This window comes from Lucilia cuprina, chromosome 3 (assembly GCF_022045245.1).
Source record: "Lucilia cuprina isolate Lc7/37 chromosome 3, ASM2204524v1, whole genome shotgun sequence".
Taxonomy (NCBI): domain Eukaryota; kingdom Metazoa; phylum Arthropoda; class Insecta; order Diptera; family Calliphoridae; genus Lucilia; species Lucilia cuprina.
Genome location: NC_060951.1, coordinates 64456490 through 64474279, shown reverse-complemented (window position 1 = coordinate 64474279; position 17790 = coordinate 64456490). Strand labels below are relative to the sequence as shown.

Genomic DNA, 17790 nt, shown 5'->3' with positions numbered 1-17790 from the left:
TTTTCGATCGTTGCGTAACTGAATGCTTAAACGTAATCAAAATGCAGAATAGGGAAATATTTAAACAAGCTGTTACTATACTAGGATTAGTAAAAAAATTAAATTATTCAAATTATATTTATCTCAAACCGCACCTACCCCCTTATTAACAAACAAAATTTTTATTTTATAAACGGTTTATAAAATAGATTTTGTATGGAAATTTGAAGTGTAGGCACACTGTCAAACGTCATATATAAAAAATAAATTCGCTCCGTATTTCTGAATTCACCGACGACTCTACCTTATAATTAATATATCTTGGTATTATTAATCTTTGTTTATAAACAAAAACTTGACATTTTTTGCAAATTAGAGTTCGTGTACAGTTAAGTGCAGGTCTACACAAGGAAACTTTTTGCGGAGTTTCTCGGATCTGAATGGGCTATTCAATATTTGAGTTAATTATTAAAACCTTAATATTTTGCAATATTAGTGAATACATTTTTCCACTTCAATTACCATTATGTTTAAAAACTTAAATTTCGCATCTACACTCGTATAATAACGCTTTGCCAACTTGAATACATATGAGTGTTTGTTTACTGTTGGTAATACCTGTTCAAAGTGGATGACATTTTTCAAGAAGAAGCATAGTTGACAAAAATTTTTTAGCGTTTTTTGGTGTTTGCAAAATTAGAAAAATTTGCGAAAATACGATAATGCATAAATAACAAAATAAAATTTAAACCTGTTTTGTATATTACAAAATTAAATAAATATCAATAAATTTCACTAGATTTTTCCTTTAAATACCTATAACTGGCTACATCAATTAGCTTTTAGTACAACTATCTAGAACTTGAGGAAAAATCTAAATGTAAACTTGTTGTTGTAATAGAAAAACATGGCACGTCAGCGTGAAAATAAAGGAGGCAATAATTCTTCTGAAAAATCTGCAAAACAAAAAACCCTCAAACAAATAAATGAAAATGCTGAGTCGACAAAATCTAACAACAGTTCCGGCAGTAGGGCTAGTACAACTACCACTAGCACAACTTCATCGAATGCAGCCATGGATAAGCCGAAAAATAAACATTCATCTCATCCTAAAAAGGCCACATTCGAGGAACAAAAATCGAAGTTTGTGTTAAACAAATGGAAAACTTTGGCCGGGTGTATTTGTATGGCAGTAGCGGTATATTTTGGTTATCAGGGCTATTTGGAAACGCGGGTTAATACACCGTACGATAATCAAAAAATGGTTGCCCGTGCCGGTTTAGATGATCCCGAGCGTTATTGGGGTTCTTATAGACCTCTCAACTATTTTGGTATGAAAACACGAGATCCCCATTCTTTAGTCATGGGTCTAATGTGGTATACACCCTCAAATTTGGGCCATGGCGGTAAGGGCATACGACATTGGTGCGATATGGGAGATAATCTGGATAAATATGGCTGGACTCATCATGATGGACGTACATTTGGCGTACAGGAAATTCATGATTTGCCTTTTGAACTAAAAACGTCGTTTGTCAAATATCCCAGTGGCAAACAATTTGGCGGAGATTGGACTGCCAGAATATCGGTGAAGAATACCAGCAGAGCGTGGGATAAATCAATATCACTTATATGGTATGTGGCATTAGATGAGCGTACCAATGGCCACATTAAATATGTCTCGGACGAAAAAAGTCCCGAACCAGGAGTCTATGGTGAAACATTGGGTTTGGGCGAATTTCAATTAAGATTTCATCCTGTCAAAGGACGCATTCTGCACAAATCCTACTTGAGTACCGTGGCGCCTTCTTTGAGTAAACTTAAAGAAACCGTGTTTACATATTTTAGAGCATTTACCGATAAGATGGGACATCGCTATATAGGTCTACCGGGAGAAATGATATCACACAATGGAAATTTAGCTTTAGATCCAAATTTTATAGCCATACAAATTACCGCCGAAGTAGATTTTACCATGGACATAACATATCAATCGACTTCAGGTTTTTCAGTTGGTGAATTGATACCTAAACCTCCTACGGGCCGCGAATATACTGATTCTTTGCAAGCTCATTTAGCAGCATTCGATAAACGTTTCGAGGATACATTCCATTTGAAGTCTAAAGGTTTCTCAAATGGTGAAATCAAATTTGCCAAATATGCGTTAAGCAACATGTTGGGTGGCATCGGTTATTTCTATGGATCCAGTAAGGTTAGTGTGAATAATAATTATATACAATAATAATTAGGATAAAATATTGTTCATTTATAATGTATTGTTTAATAGTTTAAAAAAAAACAGTTGTACATATATGTACATATACTTTTATGTTATCAATAATCATTTTATGCCGTTTAAAACTGAAAGTCATTGCGACTAAATCTTAACCTTCGCTACTTACGATATTTTTTTTTAAATAAATTTAGCATTCTTTTGTTTAATTGTTGTATGCGATATTTCTTAATTTTTAATTTCTTGCTTTCTTTATATTTCTTTGACCATTTCAAAAATTATGAAATTCTAACCCATGACATTAATCGTTAAAAAAAATAATTTGTCGCCCCCGATTTTAGGTGCAATCTATTTACACTACTAATCCAGTACCGTATTGGAAATCTGCTTTATATACAGCAGTGCCATCACGTTCCTTCTTTCCTCGAGGCTTTCTTTGGGATGAAGGTTTCCATGGCCTTCTAATATCCTCATGGGATATTGACATTGAATTGGATATAATAAGTCATTGGTTTGATTTGTTAAATATAGAGGGTTGGATACCTAGAGAACAAATACTGGGCGTTGAAGCTTTAGAAAAAGTACCGGCAGAGTTTGTTATACAGCACAATTCCAATGCCAATCCTCCTACATTTTTGCTAACACTAAAGAAAATATTAAAACATCATAAACAGGAATTATCTCTAAAAGGTAGATTAGACACTTTAGAGCGCATTTATCCACGTCTGCAAGCCTGGTTTTCATGGTACAATACTACACAAAGAGGAGATTTGGCGGGTACATATCAATGGCGGGGACGCGACGCCACAACCGAACGTGAATTAAATCCAAAAACACTAACCTCAGGTCTAGACGATTTCCCCAGAGCTTCACATCCTACAAAAAAGGAACGACATATTGACATTAGATGTTGGATGGCATTTGCCTCTAGTGTAATGTATGAATTGTCCACAATACTGCGCAAGGAAGATCACAAGTACTATGAAACTGCTGCCTATTTAAAGGACAATGAAGTTTTGAATGAACAACACTTAAGTCCCTACACAGAGACTTATGCCGATTGGGGCCTGCACACCGATTCGGTGGTACTTAAAAGACCACAAATGACACAGAAAAATATGCAACGTGGTCATCAGCATCACCAGCAGCCACAGGAAATGGTGAGAGTGACTTTGAAACAACCAGATTATAAATTTGTTGACACCACATTTGGCTATGTCAACATCTTCCCCTTCCTTTTGGAGATTCTTGATCATGAATCTCCCTATTTGGGTAAACTACTGACTGACATAAGAGATCCACAAAAACTCTGGACACCTTATGGTTTGCGTTCTCTTTCAAAATCCTCTCCCTTGTATTTAAAACGTAATACCGAACATGATCCTCCATATTGGAGAGGTCCCATTTGGATTAATATTAATTATTTGGCTGTAAAGGCTTTGCGCCACTACGGTATGTTAGAAGGTCCTTATGCCGCTTTGGCCCGTGAAATTTATGCCGAATTGAGAGAAAACTTAATAAATAACATATTCAAGGAATACCAACGCACCGGCTACTTATGGGAGCAATATGATGATACCAGTGGTCAGGGCAAGGGTTGTTATCCATTTACCGGCTGGAGTTCTCTAGTTGTACTTATCATGTCTGAACAATATTAAAAAATAATAATAAAAAATTAAGTTACAAATTAGGAAATTGTAATTTATTACGTAAATACTTATATATTGACGATAAACAATACAAAAACAATTATTACGTTTTGTTTAAAGTTGAAATAAAATATGTAAACAAAAACACTGGAGTTTTTAAATATGAAACGAAACTTCATAAACCGAACTACTAAAATACTTCAAGCATAATTTAGTCAATTTATTTAATTAATTTTAATGAAACTATCGTAAACTATAATAATGTTCTTTGTAGTTAAATTGATTAATAAAAAAAACAAAAATCCCGTAAAAAAATACTTCATTTCTTTAATTTTTATATAATTAGTAATACTCTAGATTGGATATGAAAATTTTAGGAATAATTGTTAACATAAGGTTAATAATTGTTTAAGAAAGTATTAGAAAGTCGTTAATGAAGAACTCAATTGTAGTTTGTTTCAAGATTTAATCCTTAAAATCCTTCATATTTTGATCATTCTATTTTGAGTGAATATTTTCCCTGACTTATTTTAGTTTTACTAGCGTTTTTAGATCATCGGGTAGCAAGGAGAGAAGAAAACAAATAATAACTTTTCAAATAAATGCTTTATACATATATTTATGCTTTTCCATATACATAAAGTACTACAAATTTGATTATTATTTTGCAATGATTTAATTTAATACATAAAGTTTTTATTAGTTTTAAAAATATAAATACAATATGACATTTTTTTAATATTTAAAATAGTATTATTATAATTATTACGAACTTAATAATTACTTACTTTAAATTCTTATTTTTAAAAATGATGAAATAATTATTTGTTCTTACATATCAAATGTAAAGATTAATTTTCATATTTTATGCAAAATTTTACATAATTTGGAAAACAATAACATTTCTTACAGCTTTTTGTTTTCATTTTCCTATTGAATAGTAAAAAGTATGTCTTAATACACAATTCGATTAAAAGCTTAAATGTAAATAAAAATAAACCCAGAGTTTGGAACTACAACCACATATTTTAAGTACAATTACAAAAATAATTTAAAATAAATAGAAAATTCCAAGCGCATAATACAGTAAAATATGCTTTAACAAATTCTTCTATATGTTTCGGCTTATTTTCCTGAATAAAGTAAATAAATCTCATTTGATATCAGAAAATATTTGTCAAATTTGTAAAGTATTATTAAAAAAAATGCATAAAAAAGAAAAAAATATTTTTTAGGGTTTTTTTACTTACAACAGTAAAGCAGCATATAGAAAAAAAAGAGTATAATTATGAAAAAAAAAAAATAAATGTAAAAAAACATAAATTAACACAGTTCTGAGATTTAATATAGCTAAAGAGATGTCTGAACGAATTTATAAATAAACAAAAAAATTTAATCTTTTTTATTTCGAAAAGGAGGAAAACGATCTAATAAGGCATGAAATATACTGCCTGGTATCCGTTGATGTTTATTTATTAAAACTTCTAAAGCCTGAGCAACCTAAAATGAAAAGAAAAATTAGTATTTGTTTTACATAAGATAACTTTATAAAACTTACTTTAACTTGCAACTCTTCTGGTGTTAAAGAACCATCATATTCGATAGGTTTACCCAAATAGGTGCGAAATTTCACCGGAAAACCGCCATATATGGGATAAACTGGAATTCTTACCGCATTATAAAGTTTAAGGAAAAATCTACGAAATATTCCCACTTGTCGGAAGCCCTCACGTAGATTTTGTGTAAAACAGGGTATTATGGGTGCTTTAGCTTCCAAAGCTACCTTGGCAAAACCCACACGATTACGCCACAATAATTCATAGTAATTATCGCCAAATTGTGCTTCGTAAACACCACCCGGTGAAATAGCCAAAAGATTGCCATCTTTTAAAATATTAACACATGATTGTACTGTGCCGGGACTTATGTGGAATGCTTCGGATATAGTACCCCAACCAGGTAGTTTAAAGAGAAAACGATCTCCTATAGTGTAGATCAATTGATCTCTTTGCAAAAGCATGCGAGAATTTAAGTAATACATGTCTATTGGTATGGCACCATGATAGTAAACAATTAGAGCAGGACCTTCTAGTGGTATATTTTCCATGCCAATCACCTCATAGCCATGGTAAATGCGAGCATGAGCATCCCATATAGCGGCCACTAGTTTTCGACCAACTTTCCAAAAACCACGATCTGTGCGTACCGAACGCAAAATCACTTCTCTGTAAACAAAAATAGAAAGTGTTAAAAAAGAATTTATAAATATACACTGGATTTGTTAACAACTAAAACTATAGCTTAACTTAAAAAATTTAAATTTAAAACAAGTAAGAAATTACAGTTAGGCGAGGCCGACCGACAATAAAGTGTGATTTAGTTTTAATAGTAAAACATTTAAGCTGAATTGTACCTTGCCTTAGATTTACATAAGCCATTTATTGTTGAATAAAATTGTGGGTCATCAAGGCTAGTATAAAACTTGGTGAAATAATGGACCAAATTTTATTGAATTATCTTCGAAATTGCGACCTGAAGTTTGATTACAGACATAGCTAAATCGACTCAGAAACTGATTCTTTAAACTGATGATACTTTAAACTTTTATAGGACAAATATTATTGTATGTAACACAAATCAGCACAAACCCAATATACCACCCACTAAAATGATGTAGGGTATAAAAATATTTTTGGGATATTTATTTAACTGAAGTTGATTAATAATTAATATTAATAATACAATATGTTAATGATACATATATTTATTATTTTTTAGCAAATGGTGTAATTTTATAGGCACGTCATTAAAATGGGGTTTTTTCTATTATTAGCTATTATAATTGTTATATCGTACGATATTTGTTAATATAATGATTTCATTATTAATATTATTCTTATCACAAATTTCTTTGAACAAACCCCCCATTAAGTAAAACGAAATAAACACAAGTGCTACGAGATATCAATTGTTTTTATTAAAGAATTTAGTATCAAGTTTTAGTCATTGATTTATTGTTTTTAAAGAATACAATAAAAACACACTAGACAGAAAAATATTTTGATAATATTAATTTTGATAAGTATATTGTTATATTAAAATGATTTTTTTAAATCAATTAAATTATGCAGTTAGAGATTAGTATTAAAGTTAGAAATTTGTACGGTTGTCCTTCCTTCCTTCCTATCTATCTATCTATCTATCTATCTATCTATCTATCTATCTATCTATATATCTATATATCTATATATCTATATATCTATATATCTATATATCTATATATCTATCTATCTATCTATCTATCTATCTATCTATCTATCTATCTATCTATCTATCTATCTATCTATCTATCTATCTATCTATCTATCTATCTATCTATCTATCTATCTATCTATCTATCTATCTATCTATCTATCTATCTATCTATCTATCTATCTATCTATCTATCTATCTATCTATCTATCTATCTATCTATCTATCTATCTATCTATCTATCTATCTATCCATCTATCGATCTTACTTATATTGTATGTTTGTAACTATTTATAACATATAAGTAATTTAAAAACAACTACATATAAAACAGTTAAAACAAATTACTAATTATATATTCGCACTTTGTCTGTTTATAAATAAGTGTATTTTATTATTCGATTAGTGTATCTGTATAACTACCTATCAACTCATTATAAAATATAAATTCCAATTTACAATCTATGAAAATTACATTGAAATATTTATATACACTTTAGCCGATAGTTTGTTTATATTGAAATATTTACTTAACATTAGCAAGATAAATAAGGAAAAATTTACAATATCATAACTTGTTTAGGTTTTAATAAAACACTAAGCTAAAACACGATTGATACAGTGATAAGTTTTTAGAAAACCACGTTTGGTTATAGAAATGGTTGTAGAATTTTCTAATTGATCTTATATTAGTTTAATCTTTCTTTTTGAATTTATTTAAATGCAAAAAACACTAATCATTAAATTAAACCTTGAACTATTTAACTTGTTGAATTACAATTTAATTTAATTCATAAAACATTTTAAAAGTAATAGAATAATAAATTAATTTAAAAAATCCTAACAAAGTATAAAATGTCATTTTGGTCAAAACAATAAAATAAGCAAATAAAAACACCGGCAATGACCTAAAGAACATTTCTAAGTAAACAGGTGTATACTAAAACATATGATTTTTATAATATTCAGAAGCATTTGTTTGTTCAAAGAACAAAAATGTGTTTTTGTTTAATAAATTTAAAACATTTAATTGTTTTTTAAATTCAATTCTAAACTTGCAGTTCATTAATTAAGCTAATTATAAAGAACTTTTAACATCTAGCAATTGCACACTTTTTGAATAGATTAAGCTAAACACCTTAAAATTAAATATTACCCACCTGTGTAACTTATAGATGAACAGGATTAAAAAGGATATGTAAATTAATGCCACAAAAACCAATGGCAAGAGGAATGTTGCAATCAGTGGGGTCAATAAACGATAAACCCACAAAGAATAATCCAAATCAATGTAGGTGGCTAAAAAAAATCAAAAAACAATTAAATGTAAACATTTTCGCTTACGAATTGATTTTTTGCATTTTTGCAAAAAAAAAAAACATCAGTGGAAACTTACACAAAAATTCTTGCAGACCTTTTGTTAAATTTTGTATAAAATCCATATTGAAGAAATTGGGTTATTTTTTATTATTTTAATTTTCTCCAAAGTGCTTCTTTTTTTTTAATAATGATGATGTTGTTGATTCAAAATCGCTAACTTTCTTTGTTATTTTTTGGCATAATAATTAAATAATTACGGTGGCTAAAATAAGTCGTTTTAAAACCCGGGTTGCTTTGATGATAATTCTTCTTTTACTTTCTTTGTTGCTTTTTTTAAGTTAACACGATTTTTATGAGGTTCTGTAACTACTTTTGTTGATAGTTCTTTTAGCTTGGAGCTTTTTCTATACTTATGGCGTTTTGTTTTTGTTCTTCGTTTTTTTCTATATTAATTTGTTAGATTTTATTCTTCATTTTTATCTATCATTTCTTTTTTATAAATACGTATCTATATAGTAATACTTTTAATGGTTCAACATCATTATTATCATTTTGGTTATGATAATTAATTTGCAAAACAACTTTCACTTAATATTTATTAACTTATTTTCTTTTATATTAGTGTTTTTTATGTAACTGCATTGTTTTTATGATAAATTGTATAGTTTTTAGCTTTTTTGTAAAAACTCAAAGAATATCAAAATTTAGCCCCCAACCTAACATGCCGATTTTATAAAAACAACTGATGGTGGAGCAAATAATTGGCGAAATAACTAAACCAAGGCGAATTCATATAAAGTGGTGTTGAAGGCAAGTTCATACAAGGTGGTGTTGTCAAGGCGTATTTATACAAGGTTGTGGTCAGGGTATATTAATTTTTTAAGGTAGTGTCATCGGCGAATTCAGAATACCAAGCGAATTCGTTCTATTTTTTATATGTTGTTTGACATTGCGCCTGCACTTGCAGGCCTACTGGCTATCAGGGAAAAATTTCAAAAACAGCTGACAAATAAATCGAAGCGAATTTCTATTAAACAAAAAATGTTTATAAATTTGAATCTGTTTATATTTTTTTGATGCTTAAACTGTTAAAGCTCAAAAACACAAAAATATACCCTAATCACGTAACTTCACTTTAATCACAAATTTTATATATCCACAATGAAACCAGTTTGACATTAACAAAATGAAAACAAAGTTTTACATTTACAAAATGTAAAGAAACTTTAACGGTGAAAAAATGCCTTATAATTAATATATCTTGGTGGTGGCAATTTTTGCAAATTAATCTTCGCAATAGAATTTTTCGTTTGAAACTAACATTATTCTATTCAGAATATATTTTTATCACAATTTTTTATATTTTTATCTTGATTTTTTAATAAAATATAAAAATTTTACACAAAACTTTCATAAAATAAATTCGTCGTTCATATGGTTTTTGACATTTACGTAAACCAAATGCAAAAGCAAAATACATGTAAAATGTTGTTGTTGTAGAACTGTGAAACACCTAATTAAAGACATAGTTGCAATATAAAGGAACAAAAGGCAAAAAGCAAATGACATTTAAAAAAGTGTTGCTAGTTTATTTTTAAAAGTGTAGTTGAAATTGTTAAAACTTGGCAATACTTTTCCAGCAGCTGTTGGACTCCAGCAGCAAAAACAATAATAATGATCATTAAAACTTAGTAAATAATAACAACAAAACACATTACATTGGTAAGTACGTGAATGTTTGTTTTTTTGTTAAATAAAGGTAATAAAATTTGTTGAAATAAATTTACAAAAACAAAGCAAATTTAACGCAGATTATAAATTTGCATTCTTTATTTTTTTTTGTAATAATAGTGATTAAGATAAGACTGATTGAAAGATAAGCTGCTGTTATTTGGAACAAAAGAACGAACAACAAAGGTTAGTTTAAATGGTTTAAAACAAACATGATAAAACTTAAATTTATTTTCATTTTTAGACTTGTCCCTTTAAAAAATGTGTGTGATATTTTTCTATGTTAATTCCAATCCTAATAAGGAGTGCTATAAATTAATATTAGCATCTAATCGCGATGAATTTTATGCTCGTGACACTAAGCAGGCCGGAAAATGGTTAGATGCTGAACATGTTTATGGTGGCATTGATTTGGAGCCTGGTCGTGAAGGTGGTACTTGGTTAGCAATTTCTGGAAAAGATGACATTATTAAAGTGGGTGCATTATTAAATCTAACGGGAGAGCCTAAACCTAAAAATGCTGAAGGTAAGCGAATTTTGCTTTAATTTTATTATATAAGAATGAAAATTTCCTTTAGTTTATCTCAAATTTCCCGAGTTTTATCATTATATATCAAAATTAAACAAAAATTTAGAATATGTAAAATAAAAGAAACAAAAAACTTATATGAGAATATGTAATCAATTATTTACACTTTAAAGAATCTCCACACTTCCTAGATATAGCTCCAAATAATGCATTCTAGAACAAGTAATGTAACTATGTAATTAAGTTCTTACTGTTCTTTAAAATTGTAAATAATTTCTCGAATTTTATAATTTTACATAAAAATTTAACAAATTTCGTTTCATTTTGATTTTGAATTTATTTAAACAAGCTTTAATTTTTATTCATTATACCTGGTTACGTTTACAACTAATATTACCCAATGTACATTTTTCCATTACCAACAATCCAAGTAATGAATCATATTGAAAACTATCATCAACACCACCTTCACGAAAATCACAATTGCAACAATAAAACTTCCTTGTTAACGACAACCTCAAATGGTTATACTCCTTCTAAAAATACTACTGCTAAGATTTCTATTAATACATCAATTGACTTGAATAATCCAACCTCAATTCCCATACACAATAATAACTCTTTACTAGGAAGAGGCATGATCGTTAGTGACTATGTTCGTAATTATAGCAAAGACTTTGATAACACAAACTACAATCAAAAGCTGGTGAATGATTGCAGTAAATACAGTGCATTTAACTTTGTATCTATTGAAATTGGGCAAGTATTCAGGGGTTAATTTGAATTTGGTTTAACAGTTAAAGTGACAACTAATAGATTTTACTTTTTTACAGTTCTCCCTCTACACCAGCTGCTGTTACACTTTGTAGCAATGTACCAGCCGGTTTAGTGCACTATAAAGAAAATACATGCTATGGTTTTGGCAATAGTTTACCTTCAGTGCCCTTCGAAAAGGTTTGTTATGGTCGTGATACCTTTCAGCAAATTCTTGATGATTTTCAACAGCAAGTAAATCCCCAACAAGATGAACTCGTAGAGAAATTAATGAATCTACTTAAGTGTAAGAAGAAATTTTGGCCCGATGCCGAACTTAAACGTCGTGCTCCTATTTACGGAGAACATTTAAGCGCTTTAAATGTTTTAATACCCGAAACTGGTTATGGCAGTCGTACGCATACGGTTATATTAGTAGATAACAATAATAAAATGCATTTTATTGAGGAAACTATGCTCAGCGAAAATCCGGAAGGCGAATGGTCTAGAACTCATATTGAGAAGCAATTTTAAATAAAATTTATTTGTCTATAATAGTTTACTTGATATTAATATTGTGTGTTCATGTTTTAATTCAAATTTAAACCAAAAATAATATTTAGCTAAATAATTTTAACTCAGTTTTTTTTTGATTTGATAACTTTTTATTTCACAGTTATATATTTTACATAAAGTTATTATGTATTGAATTATAATTAAATTTTCATAATAAAAAACTTCTTTGCAATAAATATACACAACTTCTTTTTTAAATTGAGAAAAACAAAAACTAAAAATCTATTTCATTCATTTACTTTTTATAGGCTTTAGCCATTTTACTTTTAACTCCCTTTAAAGCTCCTTTACGTGCACCATTAACTATATTCTTAAATGCTCCCGCATGTTTAGCACGTTTTCTAAAATAAGCAAAATATTAAAATATATAAATTATTTTATTTAAAAGAACTTAATAGCTTACCTTTTATTTAAAGTATTTCTACTTAATGGTATGTAAGCATATGGATCTAATTTTCCCTTCTTTTTCATATCACCCTTAGCTTTCTTAGTGGTATATTCTCCACCTGTATGATTTGATTTGCCCGATTTAGTCGAATAGCCAGATTTACCCGATTTCATAGAGATTGCATCTGAAGCAGCGCCAACATTTCTATGAATACCTTTGCCGCCGGTGGTATAACGTGAAGCTGAAGTTTTACCCGAACGCATACTTAATGCATCAGCTGCTTTACGTTTACGGCTGGGAGCCATGGCACCAACATCTTCATCTGTAAAAATGCAATTAATTTTTATACTCAATAGAAGTTTTTATGCAAAAAATCAATGGTAAGTTTTTGAAAAATATAGGTCCTTTTTCACATTAACATATTCTTTCTTATTCGTTCGCATTTATTGGAGTTAAAATTTTAAATATGCTTTTGTTATATTTTGTAAAGATGTTATGAAAGTTTCACTTAAAATGTTATCAAGGAAATACTAAACTTACCATCACTGGAATCATCTTCCATGCCACGTTTAACAGCCTTTTTCTCATTCATTTCAACACCCTCATCATCGTCATCATCACTACTGCTATCGCCCTCATCATCATCCATGCCACGCAAGGCTTTATCACTAATAATAAGACGACCATCATCAGCGGTTTTGAAGCCACGATTGGGATCACTAGATTTTGTTTTACCACCCGATTTAGCAGCATCCAAGTTGGGGCGGTTAGCTAAAACAACGATTTTGTTATAAACAAATGGAAAATCGCATGTAAAACAACAACAACATACTTAAAACATTTCCTATTGATTTAATATCAGCTAAATCAACAATATCTTCTGGATCTTCACGTATGAAAGTATTGCGTTGTTTTTTGTTTTTAGATTTATCAGCTGCATTATGGTCATCATCATCGTCCATGTCTTCCGGTAAATCGGAGTCAGAATCAGCCAAAATATCATCGATTCTGTATAAACAAAATAAATGAACTTTACATTTAAAAGTTTAAATAAACACAACGAAAAACTTACGTAACACTTTTCTTTTCCAAGCCAGGCACAAATTCTTCATCGGAGCCCTCTTCATCACTGTCCTTGGCATTACCTTCCGATTGTTTCTTGCGATTTTCGCGTCTCAATTGTTTGCGTATCTTTTTAAGTCTACGATGAGTAACTTCATCATCACCGGGAACAAATCTTATCAATTCTTCGGCAGTAAAACGTTTGCAAAGTTTCTTTAATAAATAACCAATTTGTATGCGACAGAAACGTTTGGTATCCTTAACCATGGCCGAAAGAGATTTCATCTAAAACAATTAAAAAGGTAATGTAATCAATTATTATTTATATTATTTTAAATTTAAACTTACTATAGTTTCCAAATGATTGGCCACCAAAGGTGCAGGCATTACTTTAATGAAAGTGATTAAAAATGCCACCGAAGCTTCAGCTTGTGATCTTGATTTTTGCACTAAAAATACCGCAATTTGCTCCATTATGAATTCCAAAGTGCTAACAGTTAAGTTCTTGCCCTGGCTCTGTACCACTGTACGGAAGGCTAGAATTGTATTGGTAATCAAAGATTCATCGCCAGCAAAGCCAGCCGTCAGAATGTCTACAAAATCATTTAATTTTTCAGCCTCCTGATACAAGTCCAAAATTAATTTTAATAATTCCTCGGAAATATTTTCTTTGCGTGTGGAAAATTCTTTGTAATTTATAACAGCCTCTGGCAAAGTTTTGATAATAATCTTATCGGTGATCGAATTGTTTTTGCGATTCTCAATAAGAATTTTCAGACATCTGTTTTTAAGAAAAATTTGAACATTTTTAAAGAAACTTCCAAAAAAAGTAGTTGTGTATTGAACTTTACCTTAAACGTGCTGCTTGACAAACGGCACAACTGGTGGAGAAGGCTTCTAAAAGTAACTTTTGCAAAGCTATCAAATTGGTGCGTGTAAACTTTTTGCACGAAGCGGCCTCAGAAGTTAAAATATCGCGCAATAATCTGAAAAGTAAAACCAATACATAAACCAAGCATTATTTAAATTTTTAATTTGAAAATAATTACTCATAAGTTTTGCGCTGTTGCTTCTTCAATTTTTGTTCATCTTTGGTCACTAATTTTGATTTTTCACTCTTCATTAAAACTGGCACTATGTAGGTTTCGAAAAAGCTGCGTATAACTTCGCAAGTCTGGAATAATACTAAAGCCGCAGTGATGTCAAAAATGGAGTCATATTCAAAGGTGCCCACAGCAGTGCCTTCCAATTGTTTGTGAGCGGTATCAAAGAGTTCTTTTAACATGTCATTGGGTGTTTTTGTTAAATACAACTATAACAATTTAACTCGATTAGGCAAAGTTACACAAACATATTAAATGTTTAGTTAGACCAACTTACCTTAATAACTTCCAAAGATTTCTTGCGTAAATCTTGTTCATAAGTGCCATTGGGTTTTTGTGTGTAAATATTAAACAATCTGGGTAAAAAGTTTTTAGCATATTTGCCCAAAGCTTCGTGAATAACAGTTTGTTCTTCATTTTGTATCAATTCAATTAAACCATCGAAGATGGGAGCCCTAAATTCAGGATTATTATCTAATGCATTACCCAAAGTTGGTGCTATTAATTTAAAGTTATCAGGATCTTTGGGAGCTCTACAGAAACCTGGGAATAAACCCCACAACTGACAGCACAGCAGTTCGTAAGTATGGGACATGGATACTTGCTTCTCATCGGCAAATTTATGCCATTTTTTATTGCAATCCAAAGCTAAGGCTAAGATCACCTCTTTAAAGAATTTAAAACTAGCTCCAGCAGCGCCTTCTCTAAGTAAAGGCAACAACCAGGATTTCTCCAATAAAACTTCACCTTTAGCATTAGTTAAAGGTATGGACTTCAAGACAATTTCGGGTCCCATGGCTTTAATAGCCGAAATAATGGCATGTTCAATTTGTATGCGCAAAGCAGATTGAGTATCGTAACGTTTTGCCAGTTCCAACAACGAAGCCGACAGTTCTTTGCTGTAGTAAGTACCACATACTTCGAATATTATGGAGAATGTTAAGACCACATATTTGGCAACCTCTCCAAAGGGAGCACTTAAAACTTTGTGCACTGAAGACAATATTTTTGTTATGGGTACTCGATATACATTAGCCAATTCTTGTGTGGCACAGGCGGGTTTAACACATTCATATAACAATTCTTTAATGGCATTGGAGACACCTACTATAATATCGGTTCTATCCGAAAGCCATAAATCGCTGCAGCATATTTCCACAAAACTTGGTAAAGCATTTATGCATAAATTCAATTCCAATTGACTCAAATGTATGTGACCCTCCTTGAGCACTGTTAACCAGGCCAATGTTTGACGATAATCTGTGCGATCTGGACGATATTCATGGATAGCTGTCAACAGTTTAGCGCATAGCAGGCCATTCAAGTTTGTGGTCCGTGATACAAAAAGCTGATGCATGGTTTGTAAACAATTTGTTCTTACCAAAACATTCGCGGCGGTCATAATGGACAGCAAATGTTCGCATACAGTCCTTATATCGTCGGTCTTAAAACCACTAATGGTTTCTTTTAGCAACGCTAATGTGTGCAGTACAGTAGTTTGTTGTTGGGCCAGAACTTCGGGCTTGAATTGATTTAAACAGAATTTGGTAACACGACTGCCGGCAGGATGAAACTTTATTTGTGGTTGTTGATTGCTGGTGTCTACAGGAGTTTCATTCTCCTCTTCGTTATCAGCTGGTTTTGGAGGCAACATAAAGGAACTGCCGTGAATAATAGAAACTACAGCATGCTGAGCAGCTTTACGTATCTATAAATAATGATTTTTATGTAAATTTAAAATTTTTATCTTAAGTGTTTCTCCAACCTTGGGTTTTGAGTGTATCGTAAAGGATAATAACGCATCCATATATTGCCATGTTGACGAGTAAGTCCAGGTCATATAATCCTGAGCTCTTAATAAAACCGATAAACATCCAATAACCTAAAGCAATTAAAATATTATCTACATAAATTAAGTTTCTCTAAAATTTCATCTTTTTCCCCTTACATATTTAATTATCGACTGATTATTGGAATCCATAAATCTTTGTAGACACGACATTAAAGTTCCTGCTGTTTCGCTAAAACGTTTTCGCAATACTGCTGCAGGTACAGACTTAATACCCATAGACAAAAGTGAAACACCAGCAATGATTTCACTATCCTCGGTACTGGCCTCAATTTGTTCCATTAACAAAATAAAGTACTCTGTTGATGATTCAGTGCCACCTCTTTCTTTAATAATTTCTGTTAAAGCTGTAAGAATAGCCAACATTTCTTTGTGAAAGTCCGAGGAGGCACGAAAGCCAACGAGAAGTTTTTTGAAACTCATATTACTGCAGGTGCTGTAGTTGGAAGCGAAAGTTTTGAAAGTTTTAAAGGTGCCACCTTGTGATTCGGACATTAACTCATCGTCATCATGCAGGCTGAAGGATTTTAAACTACCAGCAACATCATTAACCGTTGTGGTTTCAGCATTAAATGCCTGTCTTTGCTCATGTTTCATTACCGCCTCAAGGGTAAGGGTATTGGGATTTCGTTCGGCTTCAGGAGGAGCTGTAAAAAATACATTCTTATTGTTCTGTTTTATTTTTTCATATCTGTTATTATCTACCTAAACTTATATTGGGTTGAAAAAATCTCGACTTTGCTTTGTTGCGATGCTTCATTTGTTCCGGATTGGAGGTAGAGGAATGTCCTTTGCTCCAGGTTTTCCCCTTGCTATGGCGCTTTAGTTTCGAACGAAATTTACCCATTTTTTTGTTATTTTTTTAATTATATACGGTCTTTATTAAAATTTTAACTTTTTTTAGAAATACAAACAAAACACGTGCTGAGCTCTGCGATGTGTGCTGCTAGTTTGACAGTTTGTATGTCAACAAATAACGAACAACTCTGTTTTTGTTAGGGCCTCAATAAGACATTCACATGGGATTGATATCAAGACGTTACTTATAGTTTATGTTTCTTAAAATAACCGATTTGTCTATCAATACCCATCATACCCGGGTATGTCATACAATTTATATGACTATTTCATCTTTTTATATATTCCTAATGTATAATTCACATAATAATTAAAACTAATTTAATATAAAATGCAATAATAAAAATAAATGAAACATAACATTAAATTTCAGCATTTTTTAAGGCTTTCTTATGGTTTTTCTATTAAAAAATATCATATGCAAAAAAACAAACTTTCAAAATGTCCACTTAAATAGGTTCTTACATTTTCAGGGATCTGTATGCTTAATTTCATGTTTCTAGGTTCA

At 30.8% G+C, this 17790-nt stretch overlaps 4 protein-coding genes across 6 annotated transcripts; 2 read left to right on the top strand and 2 right to left on the bottom strand.

Annotated features, from left to right (window-relative positions):
* Nucleotides 1-659: 659 nt before the first annotated feature.
* LOC111674816 (mannosyl-oligosaccharide glucosidase) lies at nucleotides 660-4176 on the top strand. The gene is made up of 2 exons (XM_023435474.2): nucleotides 660-2191; nucleotides 2554-4176. The coding sequence occupies exons 1-2, from the start codon at nucleotides 887-889 to the stop codon at nucleotides 3868-3870; spliced, it is 2622 nt and encodes an 873-aa protein (XP_023291242.2). The 5' UTR covers nucleotides 660-886; the 3' UTR covers nucleotides 3871-4176.
* A 276-nt stretch (nucleotides 4177-4452) lies between these two features.
* Nucleotides 4453-9187, bottom strand: LOC111674818 (transmembrane protein 68). Its single transcript, XM_023435476.2, has 4 exons — nucleotides 8510-9187; nucleotides 8274-8412; nucleotides 5420-6086; nucleotides 4453-5361 (listed from the first exon to the last, which is right to left on the bottom strand). Exons 1-4 carry the CDS (start codon nucleotides 8553-8555, stop codon nucleotides 5254-5256), a joined length of 960 nt encoding a protein of 319 aa, XP_023291244.2. The 5' UTR covers nucleotides 8556-9187; the 3' UTR covers nucleotides 4453-5253.
* Nucleotides 9188-10031: 844 nt separating this feature from the next.
* Nucleotides 10032-12135, top strand: LOC111674824 (transport and Golgi organization protein 2). Of its 3 annotated transcripts, none has more exons than XM_023435483.2 (5): nucleotides 10032-10155; nucleotides 10285-10350; nucleotides 10409-10690; nucleotides 11125-11452; nucleotides 11527-12135. In XM_023435483.2, the coding sequence occupies exons 3-5, from the start codon at nucleotides 10426-10428 to the stop codon at nucleotides 11978-11980; spliced, it is 1047 nt and encodes a 348-aa protein (XP_023291251.2). In that variant the 5' UTR covers nucleotides 10032-10155; nucleotides 10285-10350; nucleotides 10409-10425; the 3' UTR covers nucleotides 11981-12135. The 3 variants fall into 3 exon arrangements, with proteins under 3 accessions (XP_023291251.2, XP_023291252.2, XP_046802099.1); XM_023435484.2 differs by having other exon boundaries at nucleotides 10034-10155; nucleotides 11323-11452; XM_046946143.1 differs by having other exon boundaries at nucleotides 10140-10192.
* A 13-nt stretch (nucleotides 12136-12148) lies between these two features.
* LOC111674836 (RRP12-like protein) lies at nucleotides 12149-17379 on the bottom strand. Its single transcript, XM_023435501.2, has 12 exons — nucleotides 17130-17379; nucleotides 16524-17071; nucleotides 16341-16457; nucleotides 14853-16283; nucleotides 14522-14784; nucleotides 14324-14458; nucleotides 13821-14253; nucleotides 13483-13757; nucleotides 13243-13418; nucleotides 12951-13181; nucleotides 12426-12732; nucleotides 12149-12363 (listed from the first exon to the last, which is right to left on the bottom strand). Exons 1-12 carry the CDS (start codon nucleotides 17269-17271, stop codon nucleotides 12258-12260), a joined length of 4164 nt encoding a protein of 1387 aa, XP_023291269.2. The 5' UTR covers nucleotides 17272-17379; the 3' UTR covers nucleotides 12149-12257.
* Nucleotides 17380-17790: the final 411 nt, after the last annotated feature.